The sequence below is a fragment of the Saimiri boliviensis genome, chromosome 1 (assembly GCF_048565385.1).
Source record: "Saimiri boliviensis isolate mSaiBol1 chromosome 1, mSaiBol1.pri, whole genome shotgun sequence".
In the NCBI taxonomy this organism is placed as follows: Eukaryota; Metazoa; Chordata; class Mammalia; order Primates; family Cebidae; genus Saimiri; species Saimiri boliviensis.
The window spans coordinates 152,241,743-152,258,418 of record NC_133449.1 but is presented as its reverse complement, the minus strand read 5'-3'; the positions used below and the strand labels follow the sequence as shown (position 1 = coordinate 152,258,418).

Sequence of the window (16,676 nt, the reverse complement as noted above, 5' to 3'; positions counted from 1 at the left end):
AAGTTCCACCTTTTGGGTGTTAAACGCGCTTGGCTGTTCCCCTCGTGGCTGGAGGGCCGGCCTGGCGTGAGACCATCGTAAGTGCAGGTTTTAGGGGTGCAAAGTTCTTTGCTACGGCTTGTCTTCAGCCTTGCAAAGCTGGGCAGACCCAGGTTCCAACCTCAGTTCTGTAACTTTTGAAGCTTCAGTTTCATCATTGCTAGAATCTGTGTAAAAAGACCTAATTCACCATCCTGTTAAGATTGAGCTTGCAAGTTTAGTGCTGGTCAATCTGCAGCCACGTTCCCATCATCTAGCAGTGGAAGACTTGAGGGATATCGATCCTGATCCTCACAACTTTGCAAGTGGATTTCACTCATGAGTTTCCAGATGAGGAAACTCAAGGTCAAGTCTAGGTGCTCGGAAATGTCAGATACCTGTCTTTCCAGTACCTAGTTGAAAACAGTAGTAGTACTTGTTAATGTCATTAGAAATAAACAATGAAAATTAGCACAGCTGTGGTGATCATCATCTTTACTGTCACTCTTGGGTGTCTCATTTCTGATTCCCAGAGGCCAGACTTTTTTAAAAAAAATTAATTATTTTTTTTGAGATGGAATCTTGCTCTGTCACCCAGGCTGGAGTTAAGGGCGCAATCTCAGCTCACTGCAACCTCTGCCTCCTGGGTTCAAGTGATTCTCCTGTCTTAGCCTCCTGAGTAGCTGTGATTACAGGTGTGTGCTACCATATCCAGCTAGATTTTGTATTTTTAGTAGAGACTCGGTTTTACCATGTTGGCCAGGCTGGTCTCAAATTCCTGACCTCAGGTGATCTGCCTGTCGTGGCCTTGCAAAGTGCTGGGATTACAAGTGTGAACCACCATGCCTGGCCTTTATTTTTATTAATTTATTTTGAGGCACAGTCTCACTCTGTTACCGAGGCTGGAGTGCAGTGGTGTGATCTCAGGTCACTGCAACCTCCACCTCCCAGGTTCAAGCAATTCTTGTGTCACAGCCTCCTGAGTAGCTGGAATTACAGGCACATACCACCTCACCCAGCTAGTTTATGCATTTTTCTTAGAAATGGGGTTTCACCATGTTGGCCAATCTGGTCTTGGACTCCTGACCTCAAGTGATCTGCGTGTCTCCGCCTCCCAAAGTGCTGGGATCACAGGTGTAAGCCACCATGCCTGGGCAAGACACCAGGCTTTTGTGAGTGCTCCTGATAGTTAATTTCAGGTGTCAACTGACTGGATTCAAGAACTCCTAGAAACTTGGGAAAGCATTGTTTTTGTTTTTGGGTGTGCCTGTGAGGGTGTTTCCATAGGAGATGAGCTTAGGAGTCTGAGTGGATCAGGTGGAGAAGATCCACCCTCAGTGTTGGGGGCATCATTCAAGAGCCTGAGGTCTTGGAGAGGACAGAGAAAAAGCAAATGTGTCCATCTGCTTGCTGGAGCTGGGATGCAGTTTTCCTCTCCTCTCCTTGACAGCAGCACTCCAGGCTTGCTGGCCTTTGGTCTCCAGGACTTGTCCTGGCAGTCCCTCAGACTGAGAATTACACCATCAGCTCCACTGGCTCTTCAGACTTGGACTGTGCCACGCTGCCAGGCTCCTAGGGTTCTGGTTTGCAGACCGCCTGTTGTGGGACAGTCTCCCTAATTGTGTGAGTCAGTTTCCCTAATAAAGCCTCTCTCGTGTGTCTGTCTCTGTGTCCTGTTGGCTCTGTCTCTTTGGAGAATCTTCTTACAGTGCTTTGACGGGAACGTGCCACCTGAGTGCTGAGCACCGCCTCCCGGGCACCAGCTGTCCCTCTGTGCAGTTGACACTTAGTCGGTGGCTTGGTGGCAGAGGTCTGGTGGGATGCTTTCTTGCGTCCATTTTTTGTCTGCTAAGTTGGCAGCGCGGCTCCCAGTTGCCTCTGAAGAATGTGGTTACAGACACTGGTGTGTCATGGGCTCCAACGTGCGTTAGGGGAGTGGGGCTGCCCAGAGGGCCCCTGACTGCACAGCTGATGGCACGTGGCAAGACTGTATCTGACCAGTCTTTGTCCGCCTCCAGAAGGAAAGCAACCATGGAAGACCTAGGGGAAAACACCACGGTTTTATCCACCCTGAGGTCTTTGAACAACTTCATCTCTCAGCGTGTGGAGGGAGGATCTGGACTGGATATTCCCACCTCGGCCCCAGGTTCTCTGCAGATGCAGTACCAGCAGAGCATGCAGGTGAGTGGCATGTGCCTGGGTGGGAGTCTTCTCTGGGGAGACCCCTAGGCCCAGGCAGGACCCGTTCAAGTCTTTTGTAGTTGACGTGGGTCAGTATTAGCTCAGCCCAGAGACCAGTTACTCGTCTTCCAGGTCTCACTGTGGGCACTCCTCATTTTGGGGCAGTAGCTGGAGGCTGTTTGGGGCCCTGAGTCATCATGGCTTAAAGGCCTGTCTTGTTAGCACACTGAGTGGGCCTGGCGTTCAGCATTGCGTTCACACAAGTGCACCCGCAGACTCTGGTGACAGGATCGGAAAGCCAGTTCATTCGTCTGATTGAGGACAGAACCCAAACTGCCTGGGAGTGTGAGCACCAGGACTGCGTGGGAAAGCTGTGTTGAAAACAGTGCCCGGTGAGCTCAGAGAGAAAGCCACGGCAGTGAGCCAAAGGACCGGGTGTTTTCTGGTCTCAGACTGTGGAGGGCCATTTGCAGATTTCGGGGTGATTTTTATAGTTTTCTTCTATAAATAGTTGTATTTTACTTCATTACAAGTTCTTGGGATTGCTCACTGTAGACACGGCTGCAGAGGACTCAGGTATCCTGAAGGACTTCAGGTTCCAAAGAGTGATGGGCCCAGTCCCAGTTGGGAAGTGGTGGGGAATGGTGTCTCCAGCCTTGCCTGGGCCCTGCGGCTGCACAGGCTTCTGTAGGCTCCTCTGCCTGGGCCCTCTTTTGCAGTCCCTGCTGCAGGCATCAGAAGCATTCTGTAGTCCTGTCCCTGTTAGAGGAGGCTCTGGCTTCCTGCTGCTTTCGGAGCCCAGTCGAGGCCCTGCTGCATTTGGTGAAATTGTGGTGTGTGTATGTGCATTCGTCTTGCTGCATTATTGAATTAATGTGTTTATTAGAATCTTAGCTTGCTCACTGCCCTTTCTTGATGAGGACTGTTTTTTATTCTGAGATAAGGTCTTTTATATATATAGATATTTTATTGTTAAAATGCTCTTTTATGAAATTATGGTAATAGATGGTAGTTATTTTTTTATCACTGGCAAAATTAGAAGTTGCTAACTCTGAGCTGGGTGTAGTGGCTCATGCCTGTAATCCCAGTACTTTGGGAGGCTGAGGTGGGTGGATTACTTGAGGTCAGGAGTTTGAGACCAGCCTGGCCAACATGGTGAAACCCTATCTCTACTAAAAATACAAAAATTAGGTGGGCATGGATGCCTGTAATCCCAGCTACTCCGGAGGCTGAGGCAGGGGAATTGCTTGAACCTGGGAGGCAGAGGTTACAGTGAGCCGAGATAATGCCACTGCACTCCAGCCTGGGAAATAGAGAGAAAAACTCCCTCTTAAAAAAAAAAAAAGATTGGCAAGTCTGGTCTGAAATGCTGTAATTTCATTGACCTCTTGTCCTACCTGTCAAAGCTGTGGGATTCTAGAATCTCACTTGGACCTGGGAGGCCCCCAGAGCCCACACTGATAAGGGCCTCCTCGGCGAGGGGATCAGTGGTGGAGTGCGGTAGTCAGAGCGAGGTGGTTAGCGCAGTGATGACCATGAGCCCAGCCTTGGTCCCTGGCCCCTGTCACATCCCATTCCTGGACTTCTGTCATGGTTCATTTTCTCCTGCTGAGGCCCTGGAGTGGCAGGGAGGGCCTGGAGAACACAGCAGGCTGGGGGAATGTGTGCTGTCTGCTTTTCACGTATCTGTGTTTATTTAAATGTAAGGGCGAGCTTTCAGTTCCTATCTCATTTGTAGTCAGCTCCAGGCAGACGTGACACATGGATCAGGTGTGTCTGGGACTCCTAGTCCCTGCTGGTGGTGCCCCCTGCAGGCAGGGTGCCCGCTCTTCTAGGGAGGCTCAGAAATGAGACCAGGAAGGCTACTGAGTTTGAAGGACAGTCTTGGGAACCCCCAAACAGCAGCAGTTGGGAATTGAAACACGGTAACACAGGTATAAAGAATGTGTGGGCCTGGGCCACCAGAGAACACAGGTGGGAAGACGGAGAAACTTCCCTTCGCTGTCCTGGGCTTTCCTGGCCTTGGCATGCTTGACATTTGGGCTGGGTGATTCTTTTTCCTTAGGACTTTCTTGTGCATTGTGGGCTGTTTAGCAACATCCCTGGCCTCCACCCGCTGATGCCAGCCAGCAGCACACACATACGACCACCACCTGTGATAATCAGAAGTGTCTCCACACAGTGCCAGATGTTCTAGGGGCAAAACTGGCCCCTTTGGGAACCACCACTCTACTCTGGTGCTTCTCAAACTTTCATGAGCTTGTGAATGCCCTGATAATGTGTTTAAAAAGAAGATTCTTTTTTTAATTTTGGAGACAGGGTCTTACTCTGTCATCCAAGTTAGAGTGCAGTGGTGTAGTCTTGGCTTACTGCAGCCTCTGTCTCCTGGGTTCAACTGATTCTCTCACCTCAGCCTCCTGAGTAGCTGAGATTATAGGTGTAATCTCATGCACCACCATGCCTGGCTAATTTTTGTAGTTTTGAGTAGAGACAGGGTTTCACCATGTTGGCCAAGCTGGTCTCAAACTCCTGACCTCAAGTAATGTACCCACCTTGTCCCCCCAAAGTGCTGGGATTACAGGCATGAGCCACTGTGCCCAGCCTAGATTCTTTTTTTTTTTTTTTTTGAGACAAAGTCTCACACTGTCACCCAGGCTGGAATACAGTGGTGTGATCTGGGCTCACTGCAGCCTCCACCTCCCGGGTTCAAGCGATTCTCCTGCCTCAGCCTCCTGGGTACATGGGACTGCAGGTGTGTGCCAACATACCCAGCTAATTTTTGTATTTTTAGTAGAGATGGGGTTTCCCCATGTTGGCCATGCTGATCTTGAACTCTTGGCCTCAAGCGATCCACCAGCCTTGACCTCCCAAAGTGCTGCTGGGATTACAAGCATGAGCCACCACGCCCGACCGAAAGAGAAGATTGTGATTCAGTAGGTCTGGGGTGTAGCCTGAGACTCTGCATTGAAGTGCTGGGACATGCTGTGCTGCTGCCCGGCAAAGCTCTGGGCCATATGAAGAGTCGGTGACTCTGCCTTTTCCTCCAGCTAAGCAGGTCGTACCCAAAGGCTGGCTCTGGAACTGTTTGGCAAGTCTCTGGGGCCCTTTGAGACTCAGCTCACCTGTAATCACTAGCCGTGTGTGGTAGGCCCACTTCTGAGAGGCCCCCAGACTCCAGGCTCCTGGTGCACACTCACTTTCTCTACCCTCTCTCAGGTGTTCAGTCAAATACTGACTAGGTATCGTTGCTGTGGGATTTTGCAGATATAATTAAGATCTCAGATCTATTGACCTTAAGGTAGAGATTACCTGGGTGGGCTTGCTCTACTCGTGTGAGCCCTTGAAGTCTGAGTCCAGGTGTCTGAGGCAGAGCAGTCAGAGACATGGCAGGAGAGGGTTTGACGAGGGAGATTGGTCGTGGTTGACTTTGGAGATAGAGAGTGCCACATGGCAAGGGATGTGGGTATCTTCTAGGAGGTGACAGCTGTATTGGGCTGGCAGCTGGCAGGGAAGGAGACCTCATTCTCCATCCCTGTGAGCTTGTGAAAGGATCCTGAGCTCCGCATGAGAACACGTCCTAGCTCACTGCATTGATGTTTAGCCTGGGAGACCCTGATCAGAGAACGCAGCCACCTATCTCTGAACTTCTGACCCACAGAGCCATTGGCTGGTAAATAAACAGGTGGCATTCGAGGCCATTGAGTTCACTAATATGCTTTATGTCATCTCAAGAGATGTGTCTTTCTCCTCCCAGGCTTTTTCACCTTCCTGTCACCTGTCCCTCTCCCATTCCCCAGCCTGGGGTCGAGTTGCTGGGCGACATGAAGACTTAGCCTGGGCCCTGCAGGAACGGGTGCTCAGGGAGTGTGTCTGTTGCATGGAGTCACTCACCTTGTTTGGTACAGTCACTGAGATTCTTTGTTATTTGGGTGTGACCTGCGCAGTTGGAGGAAAGAGCAGAGCAGATCCGTTCCAAGTCCCACCTCATCCAGGTGGAGCGGGAGAAGATGCAGATGGAGCTGAGTCACAAGAGGGCTCGAGTGGAGCTGGAGAGAGCGGCCAGCACCAGTGCCAGGAACTATGAGGTGAGTTCAGGTGGGGTGAGCATTGGCCAAGCCAGCCCCACGAAGCAAGGGGACTGCACGGTAACTGCCAGGCTATAAGAAATCAGATCCCAGCCCCTGGGAGAAAGAGGGCTGTGCAGAGTACCTACCAGGCTGTAGGAAATCAGAACCCAGTCCCTGGGAGCAAGGGGGCTGTGCACGGTACCTGTCAGGCCATGAGAAATCTAGAACCCAGCTGGCTGGAAGCCTGAGACGCCCTGTGCCACAGTTGCCAGGACATTCCTTCTGAGGCCACTAATGCTGGGCGCCAGGTATAAGTTATGCTTGATGTCCTAGAGAAGGGTGGCATGAAATGGGGACAATTGTGAAGAGTGGCCCCTTGCTGTGTCTGCTCAGTGAGGCTGCGGGACTGGCACACAAACCTCCTGGTTTCCTCTTCCCTCTGGAAGAACTGGAAGGCAGGTCTGGCAGAAATGCCGAGTGGTTTAGGAGTGACAGGCTTAGGAGCTGATGGGGTGGAATGGGGTCTTGGGTCCATGCTAGGCCTTTGGGTTGGAGGGCTGTAGCAAAGAGTGCCGGCCTCAGTGGCAGCTGGGTGTTGCTCCTGGCTTGCCCAGGGCAGTAGGGGAAGCTCCTTGTCCTTGGGGAGGGAATTAGGTTTCCACCGAATGTACGGATCTCCTCTGCTTTGATTAACGGCACTTTGCCAGGGTTTCAGTAGGTGCTGATCAGCTGTGGATGCTGCCAAGGCTCAGGCAGAGCATTCGATGGAGAGTCTCCCTGGCCTCTGTGCCCTTTCTTGCTGGTGGATGTGTCTAGCCCCTCCCCCAGACAACCTGATGCAATATATTCACACACACTTCTAGGCCCTAGAAAAACAAATAGCTCACGTCTTCTGGGGTGTGATGGTTTTTGGATTCCTTGTCCCTGGCCTGCAGATCCTGGCTGCCGTGTGTTGTGTGGGCTTAGGGAGCCCAAGACACTGCCGGGGTGGGTGCCGCTGCCTCTGGGGCGGCTCCCGTGCTGCTTTGAGAGCTGTTTTCCCTGAGAGGTTGGGGCTTTTGCTCATGGCCTGGGTGGGTCCTAGGAGGGACAGTCCTGGTGGAATTGATGGGACGGGGAGGGAGAGGACACAGGAATCTCCCTGACTATTGAGGTTCCCTGGTTAGGGGTGGAGAGGTGGCACCAGTTTAGTGGCACCATTAGTCTGGAGGCAGCGTGCTCGTGGCACGGCTCTGGCTCTAGGGCAGGAGGATGGAACGTGCAGCCGTTTGAGTTTCTCTGGGCCAAGAGTCCCCAAGGACAGGGCCCACCTGACTGTCCAGGATTTCCATCATGTGGCACAGCTTATGGCACCTTATGGATGCTGACAAATGTTTGATTGAGGGAGGGGTCACTGTAGGGTCTCTGGAGCCCTTTCTTGGGGAAATCCAGGGATGCAGGTGACTGAGCTTACACCTGGGGCTCCCTGCTGAGCTCCAGCCACCTTCCAACAGGCCTTTCCTTCCTTGCCCACAGACACAGCTGCATGAGACCCCAAGAACAGTCCCAACCAGTAGTTTTCCAATTGTTCCTTGGAGTTCCACCTGGAAATACCTATTGGGGGTGAAACCTAAGTGTCTGAAGTCCAGGGACCTGCCGGCTGTCCTGTCTGCACTAGGACTGGCAGCACCAGGCCCAGTGCCACATCTGGCTTGTGACAGTGCTGAGCGGAGCCCTGCTACAACCCCAGCTGTCTTCTTGTTCTGCATCACAGAAGGGTCTCTTGATTGTGGTGAGACGGCTCTTGCAGCTCACAAGGGCTGGAGTCCCTCCGAGGTGCGGGTCAGCCATCAGAAAGTGGCCACCCTCTGTCACACCTCTCCTAGGTTTTGGGCTGGAGTACCCTGGACAAGGGTAGCACAAGCACGTACTCTGCCCTGGGCTCCATGAGTGCTTGGCGCTTCCTGAGGAAGGCAGGGCGAGAGGGCCCAGAGTGCCGGCTCCACCAGGACTCACCGTCTTCACCTCCCGGGACTCCCGTACCTGGCAGTGAACTCAGCAGGGCCTGCGGGTCATTAGAATCAGGATTTCTGAGCATGGTTCTTGGTTCTGTCCCATCCTAACCAGCGAGAGCCACGTGGCCTCCCCAAGGCCAGTCCTGCGGAGTGGCTCTGGAGGTTCACGTGAGATGCTGTGGATATGTGGCAGAGTTGAGCCCAGTGTAAACTCCTTCTGTCTGCAGCCTCCTGTCCACGCCACCTGTCTCTGCCCCTGTCATCTGCTCGCTGGGGGAGTGCCAGCTCATTTTAGTGCCGGCCATCATGTGCTTAGTCAGGACCTGCTGGTGCTGCAGAGCTCAGCTTCTCTACAAGGTCCATTCTGAATTTCACATTTCCCGTGCTCCCTTTCCCTGCAGAGGCAACCGCTGAGCAGATGGTGTGACAAGTGTGTGTGTGATCTGTGTCAAGTGCCCTTCCTGGGAGCCCTGACCTCTCACAGTGCTCACGTCACGGTGTCTCAGTGGGGGCGCCAATGCTGGAGCTGGGTCCCAGGTCCCGTCCTGGCTCTGCCACTGACTTGGCTGGCGGGTCCTGCTTGGCTCTTTTCTGCACCTTGGTGGCCCATTCTGAGAGAGGTGTGGGGGTGAGGGCTCCCCGCTGACCTTCCCATGGGTGGCATGTGGCATCTTCCTCTTGTTCTCTTGACAGCGCGAGGTTGACCGCAACCAGGAGCTCCTGACCCGCATCCGGCAGCTTCAGGAGCGTGAGGCCGGGGCGGAGGAGAAGATGCAGGAGCAGCTGGAGCGCAGCAGGCAGTGTCAGCAGAGCCTGGATGCTACCAGCAAGAGGCTGCGTGAGAAAGAGGACAGCCTGGCCCAGGCCGGCGAGGTGAGTGGGGCCTCTGCTGGACTGGGTCCCCCCTTCTGAAGCTGTGTTCCCGGGAGAGGAAATGCATGCTCTTGTTTGCCTCTGCAGCACCTCCTTTGTGTTTTTAGTTGTGTTTCCCACATGGGCAGCTGTGTTGTTTGCATAGCTGTAATCAGTAGAAGAATTAATTTTCCATTCTGTAGTTTTCAGTTAAAAAGTTGAGCGTTTGATCCAGGCATGGTGGCTCACGCCTGTAATGCCATCACTCTGGGAGGCCGTGGCGGGAGGATCACCCGGTCAGGAGTTCAAGACCAGGCTGACCAACATGGTAAAACCCATCTCTACAAAAAATACAAAAATTAGCCAGGCGTGATGGTGGGCACCTGTAATCCCAGCTACTCGGGAGGCTGAGGCAGGAGAATTGCTTGAACCCAGGAGGTGGAGGTTGCAGCGAGCCAAGATCATGCCATTACACTCCAGCCTGAGTGACAGCGGGAGATTCTCTCTCAAGAAAAAATGAGCACTTTTTTCTTCTGTAATTATGAATTTTAACGGTTGATGAATCTGCTTTTTGTCGTTTGTGAATGTTCAGTGTGTTTGCGTTCACTCGTCATATCTATGTGGCAGGTAGCCCATCGTCTAGCCCTCGCTTCTGCTGACTTTGGACAGACCCCTAGGTTTGGGTTATAAGGTCCCCAGCGATGGCGGTCTCTGTGTCAGTTGCTCTTAGAGCCCTATTTGAGGGCTCCAGTTTCCCTGCAGCCTTCCCTGTCGTGGATGGTGGTCTTTTCTGGAAATAGTTGTTGTATTTTCGGGAGGCTTAAATAGGCATGTGTGGATTTGCATTTCTTTGACTACTGGCAAGGTGTGCAGGCATCCGATGGCGTCGGGGAATTGCCTCAGAACTGGAGCCGGTGTGAACTGCAGTCCGTGTGAAGGTTGCGTTCGTTTTAGAAACAGTGGACATGGGTGCTGGTGGAAACTGGAATCTTCTGACCTCTCCTGTCCCTATTCTGTGGCAATCAAGATCGCTGGTGCCAAAAGGAAACATGAAAATCTGCTGGTGTGGGTGTGGAGGTGTGGGGGTCCGGGTGGGGTGGGCATGCAGCGCCTTGTGTGCGTTCTCCATCTGCAGCTCTTCTGGAGGGGTCCAGAAGCTGGTTGTGGTTATTTTTCTGGGCAAGCCTAGGGAGGCGTGTTCAGGTTGTTCCCCCAGCTGCCTCTGGAGGGAATGTGGACAGGAGAGGAGGCGTGATTGGCTTCTGAGAAGCCACTCTTACCTTGCCCTTGCTCTGGGTTCCAGGCCCTGTGTGCTGGGCTGTGCTGGAGGCAGGTTGGGGATTCCATGGAGAAGGGTGAGTTGTGCCCAGCACTCCACGAGGGGCAGAGGAGCAGGAGACTGTAGGAGGTACAGGGCGGTGCCCGGTGGGGCGGGGCGCAGTGAGAGGAAGCTTGTCGCATGCAGGTGCTGCTGCTGTGCCCTGTCACATCTAAGCCAAGGTGGCAGCTCCTCAGGAAAGCCTTCCCTGCTCACTGGGCCTTGGCCTCCTTCTCTGGTGACAGGGCCCTGACTGTCACCCTCCTTACTCTGGAATTATCTTATGTGCCTCTTCCTTGCCGAGTGTCCTGCGTCCCCTACAACACGGGTGCCCCTGCGGGCAGGTGGGCTCGGCTCTGCATCTGGCTCAGCCCTGGCACCTGCTGTGTATTAAGACCTCTGGGAGGATGTGTTTATTGTTAGTATGTTTTCAATACCTTTCTTCTTTTTTGACTCCCAAGTTGGCCCCTCACTATTGTGGTGAAGTAAACCGTACAGATTGTGGGTGTGCAGGGAGCCCACACAGCCCCACGCCGGCCTTCCCAGAGTGGCGTTGGGTGGACATCGGTGATGGGCTTCAGCGGCCCTGAGCTGGGCACGGGTTCTCTGGGACAGGGAGATGAGTGCTGTGGCCTCCTTGTTTGCGCGGGTGCGGCCCAGCCAGGTCCCCCAGGTTGTTTGCTGTGTGAGTTTGCCATTGTCCTGCCCTGGATGCGTGGTCCCCAGAGCTGACATCACCCCCATGTGTTTCCGTGTGTTCACTTACAGCGATGCTTCTCAGTGTCCATCTGGCTTGCACAGTGGCTTGACCCGAGGACACCTGGGGTTTTCTGAGCTTTTCCAGGGGGTTAGGGTCCTCAGAAGGTTACCTGTGGGGGATGATCAGGAGAAAGTGTGGCGATTTGGTAGCACTGCATTTGGGTTCCGTGATGTCAGGCAGAGCTGCACCTGCTGTCCTGGAAGCTGCTGGAGGGACTGCTGGGTTTGCTCAGGGACCGCCTCCCCAGGTGGCTCCTTCCCGTGCCAAGTACTCCCCTTCCAAGCACATGGTCTGCCAGCAGGTACTGCCCAGCCCTCTGCAGAGCCTCCATCTTTGTCCTTTTGGTTGGCCATTGTCTTGCTGTTGTTGTAGGTGATGTCATTAGCAAACAGCTGGCACAGTAGCATGAGGGTGGCTAGGGAGGGATGCCAAGAGCCACGTTTGGAGGGAAGGCCAAAGTGATGGTGTGGCAGGCACATGGATGGATGCCTGGTGGGACTTTGGGAGTGTGGGGCACTGGCACAGAGACTGCCAGGTGCCAGGCGTGAGAGTCCAGGCCCATCTTGGCTGGTGGGGGTTTTTGCTTCTGAAGCCTCCTCACCAAGCCTCCTTTCCAGGGGCCCTGGCTGGGGCCTGGGTGTTTTCCGTCAGCTCTTGGGTAGCCTGTGGCAGGCTCTGAGCTGTGCTGTTCTGGAGCACCTGAAGAAGGGTGGGCCCTGCATGTCAGCATCTGCCTGGGTATATGTCCTCCTGGAGGAGGTGGCTTTGCCCCCTGCTCCCCTGCTCCCCTGCTCCCCTGACCACCCACCCCTCTGCCTCTCTGCCCTCTGCCCCCTGCCCCTCTGTCCTCCTGCCCCCCTGCCTCTTTTCCCCCTTGCCCCGTTGCCCCCTTCCCCCCGTGCCCCTCTATCCCTCTGCCTCTCTACTTCTCTGCCCCCTCCCTCCTGCCCCTCTACCCTTGTTTCCCTGCCCCCCTGCTGCCTCCCTGCCCCCCTGCCCCCTTGCCTCCCTACCCCCCTACCCCCCTGCCCCCCCACCTCCCTGCCCCTCTGCCTCCTGCCTTGCTCATGGTCGTGGCTCACTAAGTGGCTCTCTGGCCCCCTCTGCTTTCAGACCATCAACACACTGAAGGGGAGGATCTCGGAACTGCAGTGGAACGTGATGGATCAGGAGATGCGGGTGAAACGCCTGGAGTCGGAGAAGCAGGAGCTGCAGGAGCAGCTGGACCTGCAGCACAAGTTGGTGGGGGCCAGGGTGTGGGGTCAGGGCAGGAGCTGCAGGGGTCGGGTCACGGGTTGGGGTGTGGGGCCTGCCTCTCTCCTGGTGGCTGGGTAGGATGTGGATGCACTCCCGGATGCTGTCCTAATTCACAGTCAGTCAAGAGGGGCAGACACTGAGGCCCCTGGAGCCAGGACCATGAGCCCAGGAAGTGTCCTCATGTTCCTAGGGCAGAGCGGGTGCAGCAACTTCCTCGCACTCCTTCCTGGAGAGCGCTCCTGCAGATTTTACTTTACTTTTTGAGACAGGGTCTCACTCTGTCATGCAGTGTGGAGTGTAGTGGCGCGATCATGGCTCGCTACAGCCTCGACCTCCTGGGGTCAAGCGATCCTCCTGTCTCAGCCTCCAGAGTAGCTGGGACTGCAGGCATATGCACTACACCTGGCTAATTTTTTGAGATGGAGTCTCACTCTGTCACCCTGGCTCGAGTGCAGTGGCACCATCTCGGCTCACCACAACTTCTGTCTCCCAGGCTCAGTGATTCTCCTGACTCAACTTCCTCAGTAGCTGGGATTACAGGCACCTGCCACCATGCCTGGCTAATTTTGCAACTACCTGATTTTACAAAATGTTTCATAGAGATGGGGGTCTCACTTTGTCACCCAGGCTGATCTTGAGCTCCTGGCCTCAAGTGATTCTCCTGCCTCATCCTCCTAGAGTGCTGGGATTACAGGTGTGATCCACCGTGCCGTATTTAGGGCTAGATTTAAAGGGTAGCACCATGTGCCTTGGAGGTGCAGGGGATGTGGCTGGGAAGGGATGTCCAGGCACAGGGCTGGGCTCAGCCAAGGTACAGATGTGAGAGCCTTGTGTGGAGGTGCGGTCAGCACCAGGGGCATCTCCTACCCAGCATTTAGGAGATGCCCAGCACCATGGGCCTCTCCTAAAGAGTTTGACCCTTCCGTCAGCAGATGTGGTTTTAGGAGAGTTCTAGTTTCGTAGTAGAGAGGAGAGGTCATTTCTGGGTGGGTCTCTGTCACAGCTGCTCCAGGGCTGCGGGTTGCGGCCGGCAGGTGAAAGCTGCAGGTGCTGCTGCTGTCGAGGACCTTGCAGGCGGCTTGGGCTCGCTATGTACCCCGTGCGGATGAGCAGACTGAGGCCTCAGAGCCAGCCAGCAGGGGCTGGGGCCCAAGACCTTGGGAGTGTGTGTGTGGGGGTCTGTGCAGGGGGGGGTCCTGAACCTTGGGGTGGGAGTGAGCGTGTGTGCGCCTGTGCTGGGGCGGATCTCAGGCTGAAGAGAATTGTTGGCCTTGCCACATGCCTGTTTCTGTATGTGATGTATTTATTATTATTATTATTATTATTATTTTTTAATAGAAAATGGCAGGAAGCCAGTCAGAAAATCCAGGAACTCCAGGCCAGCCAAGAAGCAAGAGCAGACCAAGAGCAGCAGATTAAGGTGAGTTGCTTGTGTCAGGTGCCTTGTGGATATCCCTGTGGTGGCCTTGGCTCTCCTGCCCCTGTCGGCCTTTCTGCGCTGGTGCTGAGCTCTGTGGGCCTCCTGTGAGGTTTGCTGCTGCCCTGTGTGGTGGGCATTTTGCTGGGCACCAGGGGTGCCATGGCAAATGATGCAGATGCTGCTGCCCTCAGGGAGTGTGCATTCTAGAGGATAGAGACTAACCAGAGACACGAAGAGAAAATGTCCGAATATATGATGATGTCAAGTGCTGAAGAGTGTGAGAAGATGATACAGGCATAGAGGGGCTGAGAAATCAGCCCACAGTTGCACAGCTGGAGCTGGGTCTCAGTCGGGGCGACCTACTCAAGCTCATGCTGTGCCCTTTCCCTGTAGAGGGCGTGCCGGGGAGATGCTGACTCCGGATCCCTCTCCTACCTCCTGTTGCCTGGAAAGCAGCCTCCAGACCCTGTGCTTCGGCTGTGCCCCCTTGGCCCCACCATGTACCCTCACCTCCATGCCTCATACCAGCTCTTCCTGGCTGCAGAGCTGACTGTCATCCCCAACCTAGCCTCTGCCATGTCACCTCCTGGTGGTGTTCCCTGGCCCCTCGTCCTCCCGTCTGCATCCCTCGGCCCACCTGTCAGGATTTGCTGGCCGGTGAGGCCTGTTGTCTGTCTTTTGCATCACTGTCTCTGCCACTTGACCTGGTACATTGCACAGAGATGGACTACCTTTTGTGTTTGTTGCATGACTGTCTGGTTTGGTCGTGGTTTCATCCTCTGCCTGTTCAGTGACTTGCTGCTCACAGATGTCAGCTGTCTGTGTCACAAGGAGACTGGGTACCATAGGGAAAAGCCTGTCCTCACTATTGGAAAGACTAAGTTGTTACACACGTGCTACTAGAGAGGCAGAAGTGGGCTTGACACGGGAGGGTGGGATGTTTCACCATGGAGTGTCATCTTGGGCCAGACTTGAGATAGATTTTTGCTTCTAGATAGCTCCCTGAGGGCAAGACAGTGGTGTGCACAGCAGCCCAGCGGTGTGTGGTGTGAATGCCAGCTCCCAGTGTGTGGTGGCCTGGGAGGATGGTGTTGGAAAGAGCTGCCCTGGACTGAAGGCTGAGGCTCAGTATTGGAAGCAGCTTTGAGGGCCCTGGTGCAGCCCGGGAAGGCCTCTCAGAGGAGAGTCCTGAGCCATGGAGGCTGCTGAGGACCTGGGGCAGTTTAGTGGAGGAACTTCCTGGCCTCAGTGACTTTACTTTTTAGGGGATGCTTTTTTCTATAGCAGATTTAGGTTCACAGCAAAATGAGCAGAAGGTAGAGCTCCTGTGCATCCCTGCTCCCCGCCCCACAAAAAAAAAAAAAAAAAAAAAAAAACACACTGCCATTCCTGGTAGAGTGGAGCACATATGATGGTGATGTATCTGCCTTGACACATCAGTGTCAGGGAGAGTCCATGGGTCACTCGAGTGTCTCTCCTGGACTGGGACAGTGTGTGCTTTGGGCAAATGTAAAATGTTCGATATTCACTGTTAGAGCATCACACAGAAGAGTTTTACTGCCGAAAAATCCTTTGTGCTCCCCCAGTTAATCCCTGACTCTCTCCTTCTGAGCCACTGACAATTCCCAAACTTTTGCTGTCTCTATAGCTCCCCATTTCCCAGAATGTCCTGTGGTTGGATACTGCAGTTCATGTAGCCGTTGCAGACTGGCTTCTTTCTCTTAGCCGTGTGCATGTGATTTTCTCCAGGTCTCTTCATGGTTCATTTTTCCCTTCTTCTCTGTCCCTGGCCTCCATCAGGATCTGGAGCAGAAGCTGTCCCTACAAGAGCAGGATGCTGCGATTGTGAAGAACATGAAGTCTGAGCTGGTGCGACTCCCTAGGCTGGAACGGGAGCTGAAGCAGCTGCGGGAGGAGAGCACACGCCTGCGGTGAGGGGGCATGGGGGATGGAGTAGCCTGTAGTGAGTCTGGCTTTGTGCGCAGGAGCCCGAGGTGCAGACCCCGTAGGGGCAGGGCTCCTGGGCTCTTGGTTTCATCCCCAGGGTGTGTGACTATTTGAGCAACTCTTTGTGGCACTGCCAGGGAGATGAGAGAGACCAATGGGCTGCTCCAGGAGGAGCTGGAAGGGCTGCAGAGGAAGCTGGGGCGCCAGGAGAAGATGCAGGAGACGCTGGTTGGCTTGGAGCTAGAGAACGAGGTGAGGGTCTACACGGAGTGGGTCGTACCCTCGCGTGATGGGGTGGGAGGCAGAATCATGGTCCCCAGAGAGGTCCATGCCTTATCCCCAGAGCCTGTGAACACGGCAGCTTCCCTGGCAGGGCGATTGAGGTCACAGGTCAGCTGGCCTACAGCGGGGAGGGGCTCCTAGGCCGTCCTGGGGGCTCAGAGTGACATCGGAGGGACTTGGTAGCTCCTGCTGGGTGTGGAGATGGAGGAGGGGCCACAAGCCAAGGAACGTGGGTGCCTCTGGAAGCTGGAAAGAGCAGGGAAGTGGACTTTCCCCTGGAACCTGCAGAAGGAACTCAGCCCTGCTGACATCTGGATTCCAGCCCAGGGTGACCCATTTTGGATTTCTGAACCAGAGTACTATAAGATATTCCATTTGTAGGCCTTTTTTCCCCCCCCAAGATGGAGTCTTGCTCTTTTGCCAGGCTGGAGTACAGTGGCGTGATCTTGGCTCACTGCAACCTCTGCCTCCCGGGTTCAAGCGATTCTCCTGCCTCAGCCTCCTGAGTAGCTGGGACTACAGGCATGTGCCACCATACCCAGCTAATTTTTGTATTTTTAGTAGAGACAGGGTTTCACCA

General features: G+C 54.3%; 1 protein-coding gene across 3 annotated transcripts in view; it reads left to right on the top strand.

Moving 5' to 3' along the window:
* MAD1L1 (mitotic arrest deficient 1 like 1) overlaps window positions 1–16,676 on the top strand; it is a 397,602-nt gene that overhangs the window by 922 nt on the left and 380,004 nt on the right. For 2 of the 3 annotated variants that reach the window (XM_074406819.1, XM_039470915.2), the window contains exons 2-8: window positions 2,037–2,199; window positions 6,144–6,284; window positions 8,954–9,133; window positions 12,304–12,428; window positions 13,786–13,867; window positions 15,668–15,798; window positions 15,952–16,066. In XM_074406819.1, coding sequence (XP_074262920.1) covers window positions 2,050–2,199; window positions 6,144–6,284; window positions 8,954–9,133; window positions 12,304–12,428; window positions 13,786–13,867; window positions 15,668–15,798; window positions 15,952–16,066 — 924 coding nt within the window. In that variant the 5' untranslated portion in view covers window positions 2,037–2,049. Of the gene's footprint in view, window positions 1–2,036; window positions 2,200–6,143; window positions 6,285–8,953; window positions 9,134–10,675; window positions 10,807–10,947; window positions 10,956–12,303; window positions 12,429–13,785; window positions 13,868–15,667; window positions 15,799–15,951; window positions 16,067–16,676 lie in introns of those variants that run through there. The other variant, XM_039470921.2, reaches the window with a different exon arrangement.